Here is a 21129-nt window from a genome sequence, read left to right as displayed (position 1 = left end):
TTTGTAGCAATCTGTCAGATTTCACACCCAAGATCCAGATGCACAGTTATTTGCATTGATATACAATGAAATTCAGGGGTGATATATACTTTGGCTGAACTGTGAACCACTAATGCTGATTTGCTGTGAATTAAATTACGTACCGAGAACATTCATAACACTAACTTACAGAAATATACTTTTGTAAGTATCGGAAAATTCTGAAAGTAACCTATTTCTCATGTAATTGTACAATAAAATTAAAGAAAGATTGTTGAGAAAGAGGATAGGTCTACTGTCCTTCAAAATTTTAAAGGAGCACAATTTAGTTTAAGCCTACAATTGACAATAACAATACTAGTTTATCATAGCAATCACGAATGTTCAAAATTTCACAATTTATCACAATACAGATGAGTAGTGATACAATCAATGAAAGATTGGATTACAAGGATTTTTCACCTAGCTGATCCTGTGCACACTTCTATATTGGCATGCCGAAGAAGAACACTGCAACATAAGTTTATCTCAATGAAAATCACTAAAATGTGCACCACATCTTCTGCCTGTTGCAGCTACCTAGTAAGGCGTTATGTAGTTCAAACCAACTTTCATACTGAGAACTGCTTTACTTGGCTTTTATAAGCTTCTAGCAACATTTGTTGGCTTTTATCAGTTTCTTTAACTTTTAGTACAATGGGAGCATGTTAGTGCACAGCTTCAAATGATTTCCATGAGTTTTTTAACTAGTCTTGCTGTTACGTCAGAAGTTCCTCTAATACCTGTAATATTGTTTGCTGTCTTCTTTTCTTGTTTACCTGGATTTCGATCAACCTCTGTTCTTCTATAGTAAAACATATGGCCACATTTCCATTTGAACTTGCATTAAGTATTCTAGCCTGGTCTCCCTCTATTAATTTTTATGCACACTTCCCTCCTTTACCAATTTAATTATTCCTTGATGCGTCAGGACGTGTTCTGTCGGCATATCCTTCATTTTAGTCAGATTGTGCTACAAAGATCTATTCTCCTTGGAGCAATTCAGTACTACTTCTGTAGACACTCGATCTACTCACCTAGTCTTCAGCACTCACATATAGCAACACATTTCAAATACTTCTACTTCCTTCTTGTCCGTACTGTTATTACTGACATTTCTTTTCCATACACTTGATCAAATATTTTCAGGAAATACTTCTAACATTTAAATTAATTTTAGATATTAACATATTTCTCTTTTTCAGGAACGCATTTCTTTCTATTGCTGCTCTACATTTTATATTCTCTTTCGTTCTGACAGTTCCAAGAATCTTTAACTTCCCCATAATGTGATAAATTTAAAGGAAGTTATGAAGGTTTATATATTCTAGAGACACCAAACTGCAGTACTTCCAATCTAAATACAAAGCCTGTGGAAAAACCTACAGTACACAGAACAGATGAGGCAATCCAGCAATGCTAGCAAAACAGCATGGATTATGTAAACAAGGAAAGCAGGGGAAGTGACACTGCAGTGTATAATAATAAGAGGCAGTGCAAAACTGCTGAGTGACTCCAAGGAAGTATGTGAGAAATTCATAGATCAATTTAGTAAGGTGAGTAGGGAGGATGTGATTGACCCACCACATGCTAAATCCCAGTAATGCCAGTAATTCATTCTTCCTGAGGTGTGTTACAGAACATTTGAAAACAGATTTAAGCAGCTCACCTTTCGCTTTGCAATCCTCAGTTACAGTTCCTGTCTCATTTGCTAGGGATTGAATTCTACCTTTCTTGCTACTAACATCCTTTACACATGACCATTTCCATCAAATACATCCAGTGGCTGTGATGAAATCTTAGTCAAATTTCTGAGAGAATGCAGTAATGAATTCATAAAGCCACTACAGCATTTAATAAACAGCACTTTCAGTCAGGGGTCATTTCCTGACTTGTTAAAAGTCACTGAAATAAGATCGGTGCATAAAAAGAGAATAACTACAGATTTCAAAATTATAGGCCTATTTCATTGACATCAATACTTAGTACATTGTTGGAAAGGCTACTTCTTGATCATCTTGAATCATTTTTCTGCAAGTACAATCCACTAAATACCTCTCAGCATGGTTTCAGGAAGAACAAGTCTGCAATAACAGCTGTTACTACATTTTTTTAAGCAGTATTGGATAAACTTGATGATGGATTTTTTTTTTACCTACCCAAGGCCTTTGACTGAGTAAATCATTCAATTCTTCTATATAAATTAGAAACTTATGGAGTCAAAGGAGTGGTATTAGATTTGTTAACAGGAGACAATGTCTCACATTGCATCATATAACTGGGGGACATATACAAACAGTAATATCATAGGATAAAATTCTTAACTGTGGAGTCCCTCAGGGAAGTACATCAATGATATAATAATTCCACAAAATTCAAACCTAGTAAATTATGCCAACGATACATTCTTCATCAGCTGGGGCTCAACAGAATAGTTAGCAGTGCAAAATAATACAAAGAACATCAGCCTCATCACAAAATATCTCACTAAAAACAAATATTATGGACAAATAAACAATTTATTATTATTATTATTATTATTATTTTGATTCCCAAGTAGCAAAACTTATCTACTACTTTCAGTAACTGTGGGTGAAGTATCCAGCATTCCAAACAAAAAGCATTTCAGTAGGAGTCTACATTTATATGAACAGATTTTGTAGATAGCCTAGAGTGTTACTATAAAGGACAACACTGGTCGTAGAATGCACAAAAATCATACATATATAAATTGTTCCTCTCACTTTTATAGAGTTAAAAGGTCTAACCAAATACAAATTGAAGTAATACACTCTGTGTGAATTGGGAAAATATTGTTCATCATGGAGTCTTCATAATTAATCCGAAAATTTGTGTGTGGAGGACATTTCTGTTGAATTTGATAGGGAGATAGATGGACACTTTATGAAAGCATGCTTAAGGAATCTGGATAAATTTTAATTTTTAAGTGGTAATCTATTTTATTATATTTACCTGTATAAGTAATTATATATGTAACAGTATTTTTAATGAGCTGTACCTGCCATTTGAATCAAGATGGAATAATTGCACTTTAACAACCAATTACATGTGTGATTAAGTTACATAAACAAATGAATGCTGTAACGAGAAAATTGATTTTACACTTTTGAAGTGAGTCGATAGCAGACTGAAACATTCATAGATTATGGAAAAAAACTGATATTTAAAATTATTAAAATACTTACTTTTTGGAGCTTCATATATAAAGATCTCATAATCATGAGTGTAAATTAATTATCACTGTGGCAGTTAACCATTAACAAACACACAGACTGATACTTGTGCTAACAAGGTTAATGAACTGCCCACTTCCTTAACCCTGACACTGTGTGTCTACCCGGCACAGTGTAGGTTCACAGCTGTGTGTGTGTGTGTGTGTGTGTGTGTGTGTGTGTGTGTACTGGATTTCTTTTGAAAGCTAATAAAGTTTTCATTCTTTTTTGTGTGTACCTGTTGATGACTCAACAATTTGCTATTCAGTGAGCGATCTCCTTTAGTCCTAAATTATTTCTTAATCTACTGATATCTAAAAAGCATACACAAAACTTACAATTAAGCTCATGGCAATTGATTTGTTTTCAAAGATGGAATTAGTAACTTAATGGAATGCCCTTGGTGACATATTCTGTTATTTACATTGTGTATTAGTGTACCAAAGAAATTTATTTTTTAATATTGTATACGGGATATGGCGAATAAGGAATTAAATGCTTATTTACAGGGGAGAAATGTGTAAGGGAAGAGAACCCACAGAAATTTCAAAGAGCAATTTCTTTATTAATGCTGGAATCACCTTTACACATGTCTGTCTGAGCAGTGAAGTATTCAATGAAACATACTGTATTTACCCGATTATAACTTGAATGTAAGATGACCCCCCCCCCCTTTTTATTAGGCTCTCTGAGAAAAATTTAAAGCCAATAGCCAACACACCCTCAATTGTTCCCTTCAACATACGGAGAATGTCAACAAGAATGCTTCACGATACATGTAAGTACGCCACTGTCCCCAATCTAGAGTTTTAGCATACCCTGCAGAAATGTATGCTATTGTTGAGTATTTGTCTAACTTTAAAGTCAATTTGATTCCAAATCCAAATGGATTCACGCAAACTGCTGGTTAAACATGGTACATGTTCATCAAAGTATGCACTGTATGCATGGTTGGCAACATGACATAATTACTGCTTGCTCACAGTCATGCCTGTTTCACTGAGCTCCTCCATTCAATACTCCACAGCACTGTTCTTGAGCAACAGTGAAATATGGATGTCAGTATATTCCATGGTGCAGGTCATATGTAACAACAGCAACAAATACATAAATAAAAGATCACAACATGATTCAGTCCAATCTCACACCTATGATGCAGAAATGTCTGCTGATACTATCTCCAAAATGGGTCTTTCTATTGTAATTTCTTCTTACAACACCAACTGCGGTCAGTTTAATGCGATTTATTTTGTATTTAGACATTTAATTCTGGATTAATTTTGTTTCTCTTCTCGTTTAACGTCATCATCTTGCTCCAAAGCTGGTAATGTTTTTCCCCAGTATTCTAATACATGAACAGCGACAGAATTTCTCATTTTAAACCCAAGTGGCAAATCATTACAGTTTCTTGTAAACAAATAAAACACTGACTTGCGTTTAGAATCAAGTAATGGGTTTTGAAGGAGATTTTTGCCTTTGAATGTTACCTTTACTTAAAAAGCAGCATAAATGTATGTATATGTATGAGAACTTTTATTACAAACCTGTTCAAATACAACAGAAGCTTGTAAGTTAATAGAACTTAATGTCATTTCCTCTTGTGTTCCACAAAACTGTCAATTTTTAAGCAGAGCATTAAATTGTTATAGTCACACTGGTCCATAGATTCTTGCATGTCCCTTGCCCCAGTGCCACTAACAAATGTCATGTGATGGGTCAAGCAAGGTCAATATTTAATTGAGTGCTTCAACGTATTGGGAAATCTTGAGCCTATTTGAATGCAAGCACTTTTTGCTACACTCTACCACTCAGGATTGGACAATATACGAGGGCGGTTCAGAAAGTAACCTCTGATTGGTCACAGTGCGGGTTGTGGGGGGAGTAGCGACGCCATCTGTGCGTTCACGCACTCAACAGGTCAGTCGGCATCAAGCCGTGGTCGAGTGAACGTCGTACCAGCGCTAGTTTAGTTTTTGTGGCAGTTTGAAATGTGTGCTGCAATAGAAAACCCCGCCAAATGTGAAGTGCGTGCTGTCATAAGGTTTTTTACAGCCAAAGGATATTCTGCAGCAGCTATTCATCATGAGCTTTGTGCCGTGTACGGACCAAGAGTTATGAGTGAAGGAGTTGTCCGTGAATGGGTATGTTTATTTAAAAGTGGACGAGAAAACGTTCATGATGAAGAGAGGAGTGGTAGACCATCATTGGTGACTGACGAACTCGTTCAGACAGTTGATGCAAAAGTTCGTGAAAATCGACGTTTCTCAATGTTGGAGTTGTCTACTGGTTTTCCACAGATTTCTAAGACTCTCTTGTACGAGATAGTGACAGCAAGATCGGGTTACCGTAAGTTCTGTGCACGATGGGTGCCCAAAATTCTTACCGACCACCACAAAACTCAAAGAACGGCCTCTGCATTAGACTTTCTGTCACGTTATGAGGACGAAGGGGAACCATTGTTAAACAGAATCGTGACCGGTGACGAAACCTGGATTAAGTACGTGAACCCTGAGACAAATGAACAATCAAAGATGTGGGCACATTCAAATTCGCCTACCAAACCAAGAAAAGCCTCGCAAGATTTTTCTGCCAGAAAACTGATGGCAACGATGTTTTGGGATGCCAAAGGGGTGTTGTTGGTTGAATTCATGGAACGTGGTACGACCATTAATCAAGACGTGTACTGTGAAACAATAAAAAAGTTACGACGGGCTATACAGAACAAACGCCGTGGTATGCTGACTTCCGGTATCGTTTTTTTGCACGATAACGCCCGTCCTCACTCTGCTCGCAGAACAACGGCCCTTCTTGAGTCCTTCAAGTGGGATGTTATCAACCATCCACCTTACAGCCCAGACCTGGCGCCAAGTGATTATCACCTCTTCATGCATTTGAAGAAATGGCTCGGGTCACAGCGGTTTGATGACGACGAAGAGCTCAAAGATGCGGTCACAGGCTGGCTCCAGGCACAAGCGGGTGATTTTTATGCAGAAGGAATTTCAAACCTTGTGAAGAGATACGATAAGTGCCTCAATCGCTATGGAGACTATGTAGAAAAATAGTGCAAAGATGTAGTTGTAAGATGTATATATTAAAATATTTTTATTTAACTTGGTGTATTTTTTTAAATCAACCAGAGGTTACTTTCTGAACGGCCCTCGTAAATTTACATGAAACCTCAATAACCATAGCTTCAATCTTTAAATGTAAGACAATCCCTATATTAATCTGTTAAACAGTGTACAAAATGTTGATCTCTGCAGCAGCTGTGTAATCTTCCAACATGAGACGACCCTGTATTTTTTGAATGACGAATCTGGGAAAAAAACCTCATCTTATAATTGGGTAAATATTATAATTAATGTTTTTCATAAATTGATTTGTGCTATAGCCATATGTGTGATGCTTATGTTCTTCGAGGAGAGTGGGCAAGAGCAGCTGGTGAGTTGTAGGCCACTGCCTTATAGGAGTCAAGTGTACAGTACTTTGAGATTTTCTGCCATGTAGTACACACAGCTTATGGGAGATAAAATTGCAAAATAGGCATTTAAGATGATTACCTCAATACCACGGACTTCTTCTTTAGGCGTTGTTTGAAGCACAATTGGGAATTCAGAGATTGGCTGAAAAACAATACGATAGCCTCCAGTCTCGTGATCACCATTCCAGTATTCCTTTTCGATAACATCCCACTGAACCTGAACACTTGTTGTTGTAATAGGAACAACTTTTAGTCCATTTACTCCCCTGCTGGGAGCTGTAAGGGTAGTAATAAATACCAAAATTTTAGTGCATGTACTTTACAAATACTAGATATGTTATACTTTCCACAAATATGTTAAAAGTGATGAAAACATTTTATACATTAAGGTTTAGTTCTATATTAGGAACAAGTAACCAGCCCTGAAAATTTTTATCCATTTTAAACTCATCAAGTAATTGTATTGTCACAGATTTGAGTTTCCAGGACTGCTCCCTTAGTTTTTTCTTCTTCTTTCAGTTAAAAGAAAATCAAGCAAAGTATTTCACTACCCTAAACTAATATACAAATGGTCTTCTCCCCCACCCAAACTTCGTTACAATTTAATGCATAAGCTGCACAAATCAGCAACTTACCAGCACTGATTACTATCTGGACATATCAGAGGAACTGATTTGTTATGATAAAGTGCATTACCAGGAATTAAACTATCTTGAGACTTATCACCTGGTGCAGGAACATAAGAAATCTCGATAATTTTAACATGATAAAATCCATGACTCATAAATGAAAAAAAAAATTATGTAAGAGGAAAACATTATATTTAGCACCTATAAGAATATAATTTCAACAATACTATAGTTTCAATAGTTTAAGAGGTGAAATGGAGTCTGTGAACATAATAAAATGAACTTGTAGATAAATAAATAGAGTTTTGTGAACTAATAAAATACATCTCAACTCTCTTTTCTCCCCTCTCCATGGAGGGGGGGGGGGGGGGGGACATTCTTGCTTTGTGTTAGCACAGGGGGGGCCCAAATGGCCTGCGCAGATCGGCGAATATTTCGTCGTTCTGCGCATGACGTCAGCATAGGAGCACATTGTGTCGAGGCGTCAAAAGAGCTGTTTTACCGGTGTTGTTGTTTTGCTTTAGTTTGTGATGTTGTTGCGGTGATATGTAAAAGTGTTGCGTTAAAATGCCTGGGTGTGCTGTAACAGGGTGTCTGTCATACAGCCGAAAGACAAAAGGCAAGGATATAATTTATCATTAGTTCCCAAAAGACGTTAAAGTGCAGAAGGCCTGGATTATGAAGTGCCACCGAAAAGATCGCTTCAGTGTTGCGACGGCAACTGTTTGTTCATTGCATTTCACATCCGATGATTATCTACGTGACTTGCGAGCAGAACTTCTCAATCTACTGCCGAAGAAAACACTTAAACCAGACGCAGTGCCGAGTGTGAATATATCAGGAAGTGTTCCCAGTGTTAGTGGAAATTCAGGCCCTGATGACACAGTTTCTCCGTATAGGGCAGTAGGGCAGACAGGTTGCAGGCAAGAAAGACAATGAAAAATTCAATTGAGCACCTGGTTAGTGTGTCTCTGAAAAAAAGAAAAATAGACCAGTCAACAGCGACAGATGACTGTGACACTGATAGTAAACAGATCAGCGAACTCTGTAAATGTATAGAAGAATTAGAATACAGGAACCGCAGACTGACAGTTATGTGTGCAAATCTCAAGTGTAGTGAGAAACGTTTGAAACTCAAAGTGAAAGCTTGTGGTGAGAAAATAAAATATCAACAAAAGTGTCAAAAGAAGCAAGTGCAGGAGAAAGTGACTCAAATATTAGGCAAATTGTTTTCAAAAACACAGATAAACTGCTTGTTGAGTGGAAAGAAATGAGCAAAATGTCAAAGGGAAGATATTTGTAAAGCGGTTACACTTCGTGCTGTGTCCAGGAAGTGTTATTTGTTTTTAAGAAATTAGGTCGGTTTCCCACTTCCAGGACTGTCAACACTTAAGAGATGGACGTCACACTCTTTCAGATGTTTTCCTGGTGTGCTGACAGACGTTTTGCAACTAATGAAAGCCCACTCATCTGCATTGACAAAAACTGAACGTGTGTGTGTGCCATCATTCAACGAAATGAATGTAGACAGCAATATTATTTATGATCCTGTTGAAGATCGTGTTGTAGGGCCACACAGTAACTTGCTATTTGTTATGGTACATGGTTTGTTTTCTGGGTAGAAGCAACCCATTTACTATGATTTTGACACACAAATAACAGCTGATCGGTTAAATAGTATTATCTGCTCTATACAAGATGTCGATTACGATGTTATTGCGGTAGTGTGCGACCTTGGAACAAAAAATCGATCTGTGTGGAAAGATTTTAATGTGACAGAAACAAATTCCTGCTTTTCCAATCCGCAGTATGAAAATAAACGAATCTGAGTGTTTTCAGATGTTCCACATTTGTTTAAATTAATGAGGAACCACTTTCTGGATGACGGACTAAAGCTTCAAAGTGGGAAAATTGTTAATAAATCTATTGTAGAAAGACTGCTCGCATTAGATAGGAGTGAAATTAAGTTGTGTCCTTAACTGTCACAGCTTCATCTCAGTGTCAAGGGGAGAGAGCGTCAAAGGGTTTATTTGGCAATGCAACTTTTTTCGAGTACCACAGCTAAAGCCATAAAGTACTTAATGCCTGAAGAAGAGGAAGCAGCAAATTTTTTTCAGTTAGCAAACGATGCATTTGACATTCTGAATGCTCGGAGGTACAATAAGAATGCATTACCACGTGGTTATGGGATACATAAGGATGTTCAAGAAAGAATATTGAGAGAACTGTATACGTGTGCCGAAAAAATGCGCGTAGGCAATGCAAATCACTTGCTCCCATTCCAGAAAGGCATTATGACAACTGTTCAGTCATTATTTGGACTGTTTTCAGATCTTCAGCCACTACAAATAACATATATTTTAACTGCAAGATTGAACCAGGATGCATTGGAAAAATTTTTCTCACAGATCAGAGGAATTGGTCATTTCCATTTGAACCCTTCTCCAACAGAAGTAAAATATCAATTACGGCTGTTACTGCTGGGACACAATGCTCATGACATACCTCTGTCAAGTGACACATCTGTAGAGCCAGATGAGTGTGACGGATTTTTGACGTCACATCTGTTCACAGGAATTTTGCCTGACATGAGCGAAGCACTGCAAATGATAGATGGTGAAAAAGAGCTACGAGATATTGACTTTCCTGTTCAACCTGCAACAGAAGAATCTGCTGTCAAAGAGGGATGTGCAAGGAACTGTGACAAGACGCTGCTGATATTTTAAGTCCTCCAACAAATGAAAATTATGGTTGGATTGAATTTCTATCTCGCGGTGGGCTTACAGTTCCAACAGGTGAGTGGCTACATAAGGTGTCTCAATTTGAACTAATTTTTAATGAATTTAATGGACTGGATAGTATTTCCAAGGAAAAAAATTTAGTGAAAACAATATGCACTGCTGTCCAAACTAAATATCCGGAATTTTCATCACACGTTATAAAACTGTATGTCAGAACACGACTTTTCATTCATATGCGGTTCCTCAATACGAAGCGTAAAATGCAGAAAGCAGCAGCAGCACAGAAGCGGAAATCGAGACAGTGGCACTCTTCTTCTACTGCAAACATCTAAACAGGTAAATCAACTGTTCTAAATAATTTCCTGAGAACTTATTGGTGTTATAAGTAGTTGCTTGTCCTTAGTAAGAGTCGCTTGCTGCACTAGCCCCTGCCTCGCTTTGCTCCTACAGTGACGTCACTGCGCCAGCCAATCACAGCCGATTTAGGTTCGGGCCCAACCTCCCTTTTAAATAACCTTGGTGTTAGCATAATTACATTGTTCTGGCTGATTCATATCGCTTCTAACAAACTTTATCTTTCCCTGTCTCAGATCTTAATGAACTAGTTCCAGAAACTCAGAGTTGTTCGCCCTCTTCTCATTATACTGCTAGATCAACTACAGCATATTTTCTTCTTCTTCAAAATTTACTCACTTTATTAATATTTTGCAATACCGAAAAATATACATACCTGCTGGAAGTGTTCTAACTGTTGTCGATTCAGCACTCCATCCACTTGGGCCTATATCATTAGTTGCTTGAATTCTAAATCGATATGTTGTGAATGGCTTAAGATTTTTGACTGTGTAGGAATTAACTTGTGGATCAACTCTTTCAGGAACTGTTTGCCATGGACCAGATCCTTCAGCCTGCTGAATAGAGTAATACCTATAAAAAACAAGAATGGGCATCAGTCAAAAAGACAAGTGAAAAACACGTACACATGGAAGTTCACTGTGAAGCTGCCTTCTATTTCTATGATTTGTTTAAGCATAATATACTTCTTCTTAAAATCACACTATTTATTATGCTACCTCCTGTGATGTACTGGGATGGTTTCTAAAGTCTCAGAATACTGAAGTAACCAATTCTGATATAAATGGAAATGCACTATGTAAAGAAAACAATCACACTAGATAACAAAATAAAACAGTGTGGCATACAGCAGGGGTTGGGATGGGTAAAAAGGTGTGTGTGTGTGTGTGTGTGTGTGTGTGTGTGTGTGTGTGTGTTCGTGTGTGTGTGTGGGGAGGGGGGGGGAGGGGGGGGGAAAGAAGAGAGAGCAGATTTGGTAGCTTAAAACACATATGAGACATAGTACACAGAAAAATGTGGTGTTTAAAACTCTTGTGTTTTATATCTGTTAATGATAAAATAGAGTTGTCAGTTTCAGCAGTCAGTGCTCTAGAATACCTGATCTCAACCTTCATGTACAGTTTCAGTATTGTGAAGATGGTATTGCTACATCAGACAAAGCAACATCCTTCATGAAATCTTTCGACTAAAAATGTTGCAGATGCAATAGTAAAATATAAATGAAGTTAATTAATACATTTTCTTGTGAGTTCAGCAACATATTGAGTTACTCATGTAACTAGTCATTTGTCACAGCACGTTTTTGAGATGGCAGAAACATGCAAAAGTTGAGTCTCTGGTAGAAGATAAGATTCTCCCAAATTTTCGAAAATATTGTATGTGTGCTTCTGACATGATCCAATTCATGATAATTTCCTCACCATGGGACTAATTAGTGAACTATGTGTCTCCCAGCACAAAACAATTCAAACAGTGAACAAAAAATTATGCAGAATCTGAGAAATTGATTAATTCCATGTTCAATAACCAAATAAGAAATTGGGACAAATTGTATGTAACAAAATGGCAGCCCCCTGAACTTCCAAGAAAAATTATACATTCTCACAGCCTGTTCTTTTTCACACACACACTTAAGAAATCAGAAAAATTTGTTCTACTGGTATTGTTTTCTAAAGTCTGCAGAATACTGAAGCAGGGCAATTCTGATAAAAATAGAAATGCACTATATAAAGAAAACAGTCCTGCTAGGCAACAAAGTAAAACAGTGTGGTATGTAGTGACTGGGTTTTGTGATGGGAGGGGACAGGGGGAGGGGATACCATGTTCGCATTTACAGCATTACATGGACTAACCTGCTTGCAGTTGTTACAGGGCTATTACAAATGATTGAAGCGATTTCATAAATTCACTGTAGCTCCATTCATTGACATATGGTCACGACACACTACGGATACGTAGAAAAACTCATAAAGTTTTGTTCGGCTGAAGCCGCACTTCAGGTTTCTGCACTCGAGAGCGCAGTGAGACAAAATGGCGACAGGAGCCGAGAAAGCGTATGTCGTGCTTGAAATGCACTCACATCAGTCAGTCATAACAGTGCAACGACACTTCAGGACAAAGTTCAACAAAGATCCACCAACTGCTAACTCCATTCGGCGATGGTATGCGACTGCTTCTGGATGCCTCTGTAAGGGGAAATCAACGGGTCGGCCTGCAGTGAGCGAAGAAACGGTTGAACGCGTGTGGGCAAGTTTCACGCGTAGCCCACGGAAGTCGACGAATAAAGCAAGCAGACAGTTAAACGTACCACAGCCGACGGTTTGGAAAATCTTATGGAAAAGGCTAAAGCAGAAGCCTTACCATTTACAAGCCCTGACACCCGATGACAAAGTCAAACGCTTTGAATTTTCGGCGCGGTTGCAACAGCTCATGGAAGAGGATGCGCTCAGTGCGAAACTTGTTTTCAGTGATGAAGCAACATTTTTTCTCAATGGTGAAGTGAACAGACACAATGTGCGAATCTGGGCAGTAGAGAATCCTCACGCATTTGTGCAGCAAATTCGCAATTCACCAAAAGTTAACGTGTTTTGTGCAATCTCACGGTTTAAAGTTTACGGCCCCTTTTTCTTCTGCGAAAAAAACGTTACAGGACACGTGTATCTGGACATGCTGCAAAATTGGCTCATGCCACAACTGGAGACCGACAGCGCCGACTTCATCTTTCAACAGGATGGTGCTCCACCGCACTTCCATCATGATGTTCGGCATTTCTTAAACAGGAGATTGGAAAACCGATGGATCGGTCGTGGTGGAGATCACGATCAGCAATTCATGTCATGACCTCCACGCTCTCCCGACTTAACCCCATGCGATTTCTATCTATGGGGTTATGTGTAAGATTCAGTGTTTAAACCTCCTCTACCAAGAAACGTACCAGAACTGCAAGCTCGCATCAACGATGCTTTCGAACTCATTGATGGGTACATGCTGCGCCGAGTGTGGGAGGAACTTGATTATCGGCTTGATGTTTGCCGAATCACTAAAGGGGCACATATCGAACATTTGCGAATGCCTAAAAAAACTTTTTGAGTTTTTGTATGTGTGTGCAAAGCATTGTGAAAATATCTCAAATAATAAAGTTATTGTAGAGCTGTGAAATCGCTTCAATCATTTGTAATAACCCTGTATTTATCTGTGTACATAAAAGGCAATGTCCTGGCTCAAAGGTTATACAGGGGATGAAAGGTTTTTTGAAAATATTCAATATTACACAAATTTTGAAGCGAGACATACAATTGGTATTTGATTTCTCTGTCAGAAATAAACAAATACATGTTTCAGCATTTTCGGAAATTTAAATCCTACAGGTGTGAAATAGTGGGTGGAAGTTTTTTTTAAAATAAATCATTATTAAAGGACTACTAAAGTATTTTTAAAGCTGTATTTATGAAAACTGGTATTTCATTTCTCAGTTGCAAATAAAAATAAATTGTCTTTCAGCATTTTTGGAAATTCAGTCTCTAAGACAGTGAAATAGGGGATGAAATGTCTTGTGAAATATTTCTTTATGAAAGCATTTTTAAAGCTAAATCTGTGACAAACTGAAATTGGATTCTTATTCGAAATATAAAAAAAACTGTGTTTCACTGTTTTTGGAAATTCAAATAAGAGATGAAAGCTTTTATAAAATATTTCATTATGTAACCATTTTTGTAGCTAAATCTATGAAAATTGGTAATTCACTTCTCAGTTAGATACAAAAAAATGTGTGTTAGTGGATGAAAGTTACTATGAACATATCACGGCAAGAACGCAAAAGGCATGATTAATAAAAACTTTGGACTCCAGCTACCAGAAACACTTTTTGGTTGAAATACGTGATTCTAAGGCCTTAACTACCATAAAAAATTTCGAACTACATAAAAATTTGATTATAAAAGGAAAAGAAAGAAAAACTGTGAAGACCATTTACTCTTTGCGAGTGAAGCATTGGGCACTAAGCTGGTCATAAATAAGTTAGGGGTCTTTACAAATAAGGGACGCATAAAACCATAGGGAGACAGAGTTTTCTCTTTTACACATTACAGCACATACTTGGATGCAACAAATGTTGGTCTGATACTGCTTCTAGAGTGTTTTTGAGAACTCTCAAGGTTCAAAGATTCACAAGCCTGTCGTATACCACAGAAGAGCACCAATCATTGAGCCGCAGTTGTGTTTGCGCAATTAGCTAAGTAGAAGACTATAAATCTGCATGTACTACATGTAAATTGCACCACTTTCTCTAGTGTCTCCTATACTCACCGCTAATCTTCCACAGAAAAGTGCAAGCAATGTTTCTTCAAAAAGGAACAATAATAATAGTAATTATAATCATTGCAGTACATCCTTGGTGAGATATAAGTAAGGAACCATGACGAAATGATCATATTTTTTTATACATTCATGTACAAATAACAAATATGGAGTATGTTATTTAAAGCCAGGTTTGGCTCAGCATGATTTCACATCAAAATTTGTGCAAATGTATCAATAAATAAACAATTATTTCATCATGATTCCTAATTACATACTGTCATAGGTCTGGGAAACTGAGAATGGTCATCAAGAGAGTGGTGTGCTGACACCATGCCCCTCCATATTGCTTCTGAGTGACACCACTGGCACAAGACGACAGGGCGGCTAGCTGGTACTGAACAGCCTGTCACAGACAGTATGTGCAGCTGGTATACCTCAGTATGAATGTACCACAATGATTACCCTTAACTTCACTGTTCCATTCCAAAAAAGCATCATTTGCTGTAGCATAATAAGTGTTTGGTGGAAGATTAGGATGGAGATTAAATAAAAAAAAAAAAGGGTGGCATATAAATCAGGTGATGCTGTGGATATTAGATTGGGAAATGAGACACTTAAAGTAGTAGATGAATTTGGCTATTTGGGGGGCAAAATAACTGATGATGGTTGAAGTAGAGAGGGGACAAAATGCAGACTGGCAATGGCAAAGAAAGTGTTCCTGAAGAAGAGAAATTTGTTAACATTGAGAGTACATTTCTGAAAGTATTTGGATGGAGTGTAGCCCTGTAGGGAAGTGAGACACGGACGATAAATAGTTTAGACAAGAAGAGAATAGAAGCTTTTGAAATGTGGTGCTACAGAAGAATGCTGAAGATTAGATGGGTAGATCGCGTAACTAATGTGGAGGTACTGAATAGAATTGGGGAGAAGATAAATTTGTGCACAACTTGATTAGAAGAAGGGATCGGCTAATAGGACATGCTCTGAGGCATCAAGGGATCACCAATTTAGTACTGGAGGGCAGTGTGGATGGTAAAAATTGTAGAGGGAGACCAAGAGATGAATGCACTAAGCAGATTCAGAAGGATGTAGGTTGCAGAAGGTACTTGGAGATGACAAAGTGTGCACAGGATAGAGTAGTGTGGAGAGCTGCATCAAACCAGCCTCTGGACTGAAACCCCAACAAGTTAGATCCAGTACAAGCAGCCCTCTGTTCAACAGCTGAATCTCTCATATAACATTCAAGAGGCTTGCAAAACTTGGGACTTCAGTATCTTGAAAATGCTTGACAAGTGCTTCATACTAGAGTAGCAGTTGTTACATGTAGGTATATATTACAGTCATGCAAAATATGAAATAGGCTGCACTGAAATTTGTGTTAACAGTTCACGTACTGCACATTTAAGGGCGTTTATTTTTTTACTTTTTAAAGCTGGAGTTTTAAAGAGTAAATGCTCTTCTCAATATGTTTCTAACAGTTAACATGTAGATAAATATCCCAATAAACAGGTGTAAAAAGGGTTACAAAAAGCTACTGGAAAAAACAGTTATTAGAAATAACGGCTTTTTGGATTAATAAGTTGTTCTTGTCATAAAAAAACTAGCTCATATGTTAACTGTGTGAAGTTATCTTTAGAGAAATAGCAGGTAGTCATGCAGCCCCAACCCCCTCCCCCTCCCCTCCCGCCACACACACACCACTGAAAATTGTCTCAGCAACTGGACACTTTGTTTAATTCTATTACTGAGAATAATGCTTTCCTGCACTTGTACACTGCCGAAAACTGATGTTGCACAGATGGAACATAATTGTGTATATGAGGATAAATCTCAACCTACCAAATAAGTCGTGAGAAGAACGATACAAAAATGGTAAGTTTAGCAGGGCATCATTCTCCACTAAGTGCTTGTCAGATGTTCAGGCACCTCTCCTATTACTTGATGAATAGTGAGCTGGTCTCATATATGTAATCACAGAGTGACCATTGGAAACACGCATGCCAGAAATTATTAGCTGAGATAGGGAAATAAACAAATATACCAGGGAGCAGACAGGAGCAGGCAGGAAGTAATTATGGCACCCACGAAAAATAAAACAGATGGCAGGGCACTTAGCTAGATGAATGGATAGTACATTGATTAAGAAAGTTCCTTGGTGGTTCCCAAAACACAAAAAAGACTGAGATGATATAATGAGAGGTAAGAAAAACCCACAGGTTGAGCACAGATGATTATCAATGAGGACTGTAATGCATGAATGCCTTATGGCTGGTAATGACATGGAATGATGATGTGGACACACATACATACATATTGTTATGTGTCAAAATTCTGAGTAAACATAATAATTACCTCAAAGGTGCAAATCCATCTCTGCCTGGTGTCCAACTGAATGTTATCTGTTCACTTTGCACTTGACTGCGGCTTATCTGTGGTACAGATGGAGGCTGTGGTCTTTCTCGGTTGTTTGTTGTGAAGACAAGAGCAAATGCTGTTTTCCCCCAACCCAGTCGGGTTTGTGCTGTTACGGAAAACAGATAATACTTCTCTGGGAGTAGCTCCGTTGCACTGCAATCAAAAAGGATTCATTAAAATTTTGTACAATGAGCTGTAACCAACCACAAGAGATGTGTAACTGAACCACAGTAGACTATTTCGTTATTGTAATGTAAATTATTTGCCAAATTATGCAATAAACTACAAAAAACTGTTGAAGTTGTGATATTAATTTTCTGCACTGCTGACTAGTTTCAATTCTTAAGCTCACCCACTAAGCTCTGCAATACCATCCATTATGACAGCCATATGCTTGTTTGTTTTAATTAAATGTATGTAACTGTACAATGTGTTTAACTAAAATGATCAAACATATGGCTTTCGTAATGGATGGTACTGCACAGCTTTAGTAGATGATTTTATATTATTCAAAATTAGTCATCAAGAAAATTAATACTGTAACTTTGACAGTTTTTTTGCAGTTTCTTGGATAATTTGGTAAATCATACAGTTGCTGACATCCGGCCTTCCAGAATCCTGTAAGTTAGTAAATTATTTGTTTCAGACCAGTCATTCTTCATCAACATTTAAAGTTTTTTCTCGACAAATCAAATGTGATAAAATTATTACTATTTCATCAAGACTAATTTACATAGCTTCTTACTTACCGATATGTTCTGTCAGAAGGAGGAAACTCCCTTGATAAGTTATCCTTTGTCTCATCAGAGAGGCGGTAAGTAACTTGGTAAGCTAGTATATCTCCATTAGGTTCTTCTGGGACATCCCATATTATACGTGCAGTTGTGACTGACACATCAGGAAATGATACATTTGATGGGGCACCAGGTGCTATGAAAAATGAAATAAATGCAAATGTAAGCTTCGATGTACACAGTATAAAGTTTGTTCATAAAATTATGAACCAAGGCTATTTTATGCTCAGTTTTCTTCATTGATAAAGTTCATGACACATGATTTCATATTAAGAAAATAAAATTCTTACTAACAACATAAAAATGCAAATGAAGCTCAGTAATTACCACCATTCTTCAATAAGTTCTATAAATAATATCTATAAGCAGACATTTTTGCTGTAATAACTTAATATAATGTGTAAGGTGAGATTTGTAGCATGGAGCAGCACTGTAAGTTAGCATGTTGCATGCTATATGCTCAGATGATTGGCAGTTACACATGTACCACGAACAAAAATAAAATTTGTGGATTGTGACTTGTAATTAATCAACAGTTCCTGCTCTCACAACCTTACAGATTCTTGCTGCCATCTTCTATGGTCATGGGGAGGGCAGCAGGGAGCCGGTCTGTAACAACAATAGTTATAGGGATGCATACTCTGATATTGTCATTACATGTTTTTGATTAACAACTACAGGACAGGTATTGCATCAAAAACAGTAAACCTCATAAAACACAATAAATTAAAAGTGAAAAAAGATATTTTCATAAGAGGTGAATGTTGATTATACCATAATCCATGCTCTTGTTTCAGACTGTGATTACGTTGTCCCACTACTGAGAGTAACAATGCAGCAAGGAATAAGATTAAATGACTGGCATTGAGATCAGGCCATTCCATCACCAGCCCATCAACTCAGATGAGGTGCAAACAGTATAGGCTGCCTGCCACATAACCCTATTGCATGTGTTCTGCATGTGCACGGGCAAGTTTTTGGCCACCCCACATGCACCTGGCCAGTACAGTACAATTGCATAGGCTGATGAACTGTGGTTTAATAACAAAAATTAGCAAAATGCTAAGGAAATAAGAGACTGTTACACTCTCAATTCAAAAAAGAATACAAAACTGTTGATAGGCAAAAGTTGGTAGAGGCTATAAAAAGGTAGTTGTTCAAAACGTACAACAATGTCTACCAACATATGATAAGAACCTGAGAAATATCTGGCCCTATGTAAAATCACTAAGTGAGTCAAAAGCTCCTATTCCGTCATTTGTTGACCAGTCTGGTATTGCAATAGAAGGTAGTAAAAAGAATGCTAATGTTTTAAAATTCTGTGTTTGAAAAATCATTCACGGAGGAGGATCATACAGGTGTACTATTGCCTGACCATCACACAGACTATGGCATGGAGGACATAGAGAGAGAGAGAGAGGCATCCCCGGCTCTGAGAAGCAACTGAAAGAGACAAAAGGAAATAAGCTGCCATGTCTGGAGGAATCACAATTTGGTTTTATGGAGAGTTCGGCATTGGTCCATTACTTAGCTTGTATTTATTGCTAACATCTCACTCAGTGTCCCAAGCATACATAAGAAGTGTAAAAGAATGGACCTGCAAAACTGTAGACTTATATCCTTACTGTCAGTTTGCTGCAGAATTCTTGATCATATTCTAAATTTGAAAAAAAAAAAAAACTTGGGATAGAGAAAACTGCTGTTCTCAGATCACAACAGATTTAGAAAGCATTGCTCAAGCAAGACTCAGCCTGCCCTTTTGTCACACAATATCCTCCAAAACACAGATGGAGGGCAACAGGCAGATTTCAAAGTCTCCAAGAGTTCTGGAATGCATTCTACACAGTGCCTCACTGAAGACTGTTAACATAGGTCAGAGCAAATGGAATAGTTTCTCAAATATGTGAGTTGTTTGAAGACTTTGTAACTACTAGAACCCAGCATGTTGTCCTGGATGGCAAGTGTTCATCAGAGACAAGGGTATCATCAGGAGTTCTCCAGGGAAGTGTGATAGAACCACTCTCATCCTCACTATGCATAACAGTCTGACAGATAGGGTGAGCAACAATTTGCAACTGTTTGCTGCTGATGCTGTAGTTTATGGATAAATGTCATTATTGATGAACCGTGGGAAGGTACAGCATGTCTTAGACTGAACTTCTATTTGGTGTGAGGGATGGCAACCATTTTAGTAGTATTAGGTGCAACAAAATATTGTAATTCAATAACCCGGACATAAGATTCAGAATGAAAAAAAATCCTCAATGATAAGCCTATGAAAGGAAGGGGCTAATATGAAACATAAGCTTTATGGTGTTGCGAAGTGCATAAGAAAGAAGATGCTGAAAGGAAAGTTAATAATGTAAGCCATATGGTGTTGTGCAGTGTGCAAGAAAGCAGAACAAAGGTGGAGTCAAATGCAGATGAGTAGGAAAAACAAACATTTAATGTTTCAGAACAGTATTAGTGGCATGCTGTTTTGACACATTAATTAGCTAAGCATATTGCAGCAAAGCCATTTGACATGGAATGAGCACGTAAGGTCAGTTATAGGGAAGGCGAATGGTTATCTTCAGTTTATTGGCAGAATTCTAGGAAAGTGTAAGCTCATCTATAAAGGAAACTGTGTACAAGGTGTGTTCAAAAAGTACATCTACATCTATACTCCGCTAGCCACCAAGCGGTGTGAGGTGGAGGGCACTATTCATGCCAAAGTCAGATTTCCCCTCCTCTGTACCACTCGCAGATCGCACGAGGGAAAAACGACTGCCTGAATGCCTCAGTACGAGCTCTAATTTCCCTTATCTTTAAATGCTGATCAATGCGTAATTTGAAAGTTGGTGATAATAATATATGCTTTACATTGGATTTTGGAATTTAGTGAGCAGGAGCAGCCCCTTCCGTTTAGCACGTCGTCTGTCAGCAAGTGTGTCCCGCTTTAAACCTTCTATGAGATCTGTAACACTCTCGTGATGGCTAAATGTACCAGTCATCTTGCCACTTTTCTTTGGGCCTTCTCAATCTCATGAATCATACCAAACTGGTAAGGGTTCCATACAGATGAACAATACTCTAATACTGGACAAACTAAAGTACTGGAAGCAGTACTTACAATATAAAGTATGGTGAATTTATTTTTTATGAAAAAATATTTATTTATTAATC

At 37.7% G+C, this 21129-nt stretch overlaps 1 protein-coding gene across 1 annotated transcript in view; it reads right to left on the bottom strand.

The window, feature by feature from the left end:
- Positions 1-21129, bottom strand: part of LOC126411932 (protein sidekick) — a 644689-nt gene that overhangs the window by 48660 nt on the left and 574900 nt on the right. Inside the window, exons 24-27 of the mRNA XM_050081403.1 lie at positions 17920-18100; positions 17108-17323; positions 10833-11029; positions 6812-7008 (exon numbers count right to left, since the gene is read on the bottom strand). Coding sequence (XP_049937360.1) covers positions 6812-7008; positions 10833-11029; positions 17108-17323; positions 17920-18100 — 791 coding nt within the window. The remainder of the gene's footprint in view (positions 1-6811; positions 7009-10832; positions 11030-17107; positions 17324-17919; positions 18101-21129) is intronic.

The sequence above is a fragment of the Schistocerca serialis genome, chromosome 1 (genome assembly GCF_023864345.2).
Source record: "Schistocerca serialis cubense isolate TAMUIC-IGC-003099 chromosome 1, iqSchSeri2.2, whole genome shotgun sequence".
In the NCBI taxonomy this organism is placed as follows: Eukaryota; Metazoa; Arthropoda; class Insecta; order Orthoptera; family Acrididae; genus Schistocerca; species Schistocerca serialis.
The sequence above is the reverse complement of the archived record's forward strand: the minus strand, read 5'-3'. Positions and strand labels throughout refer to the sequence as shown.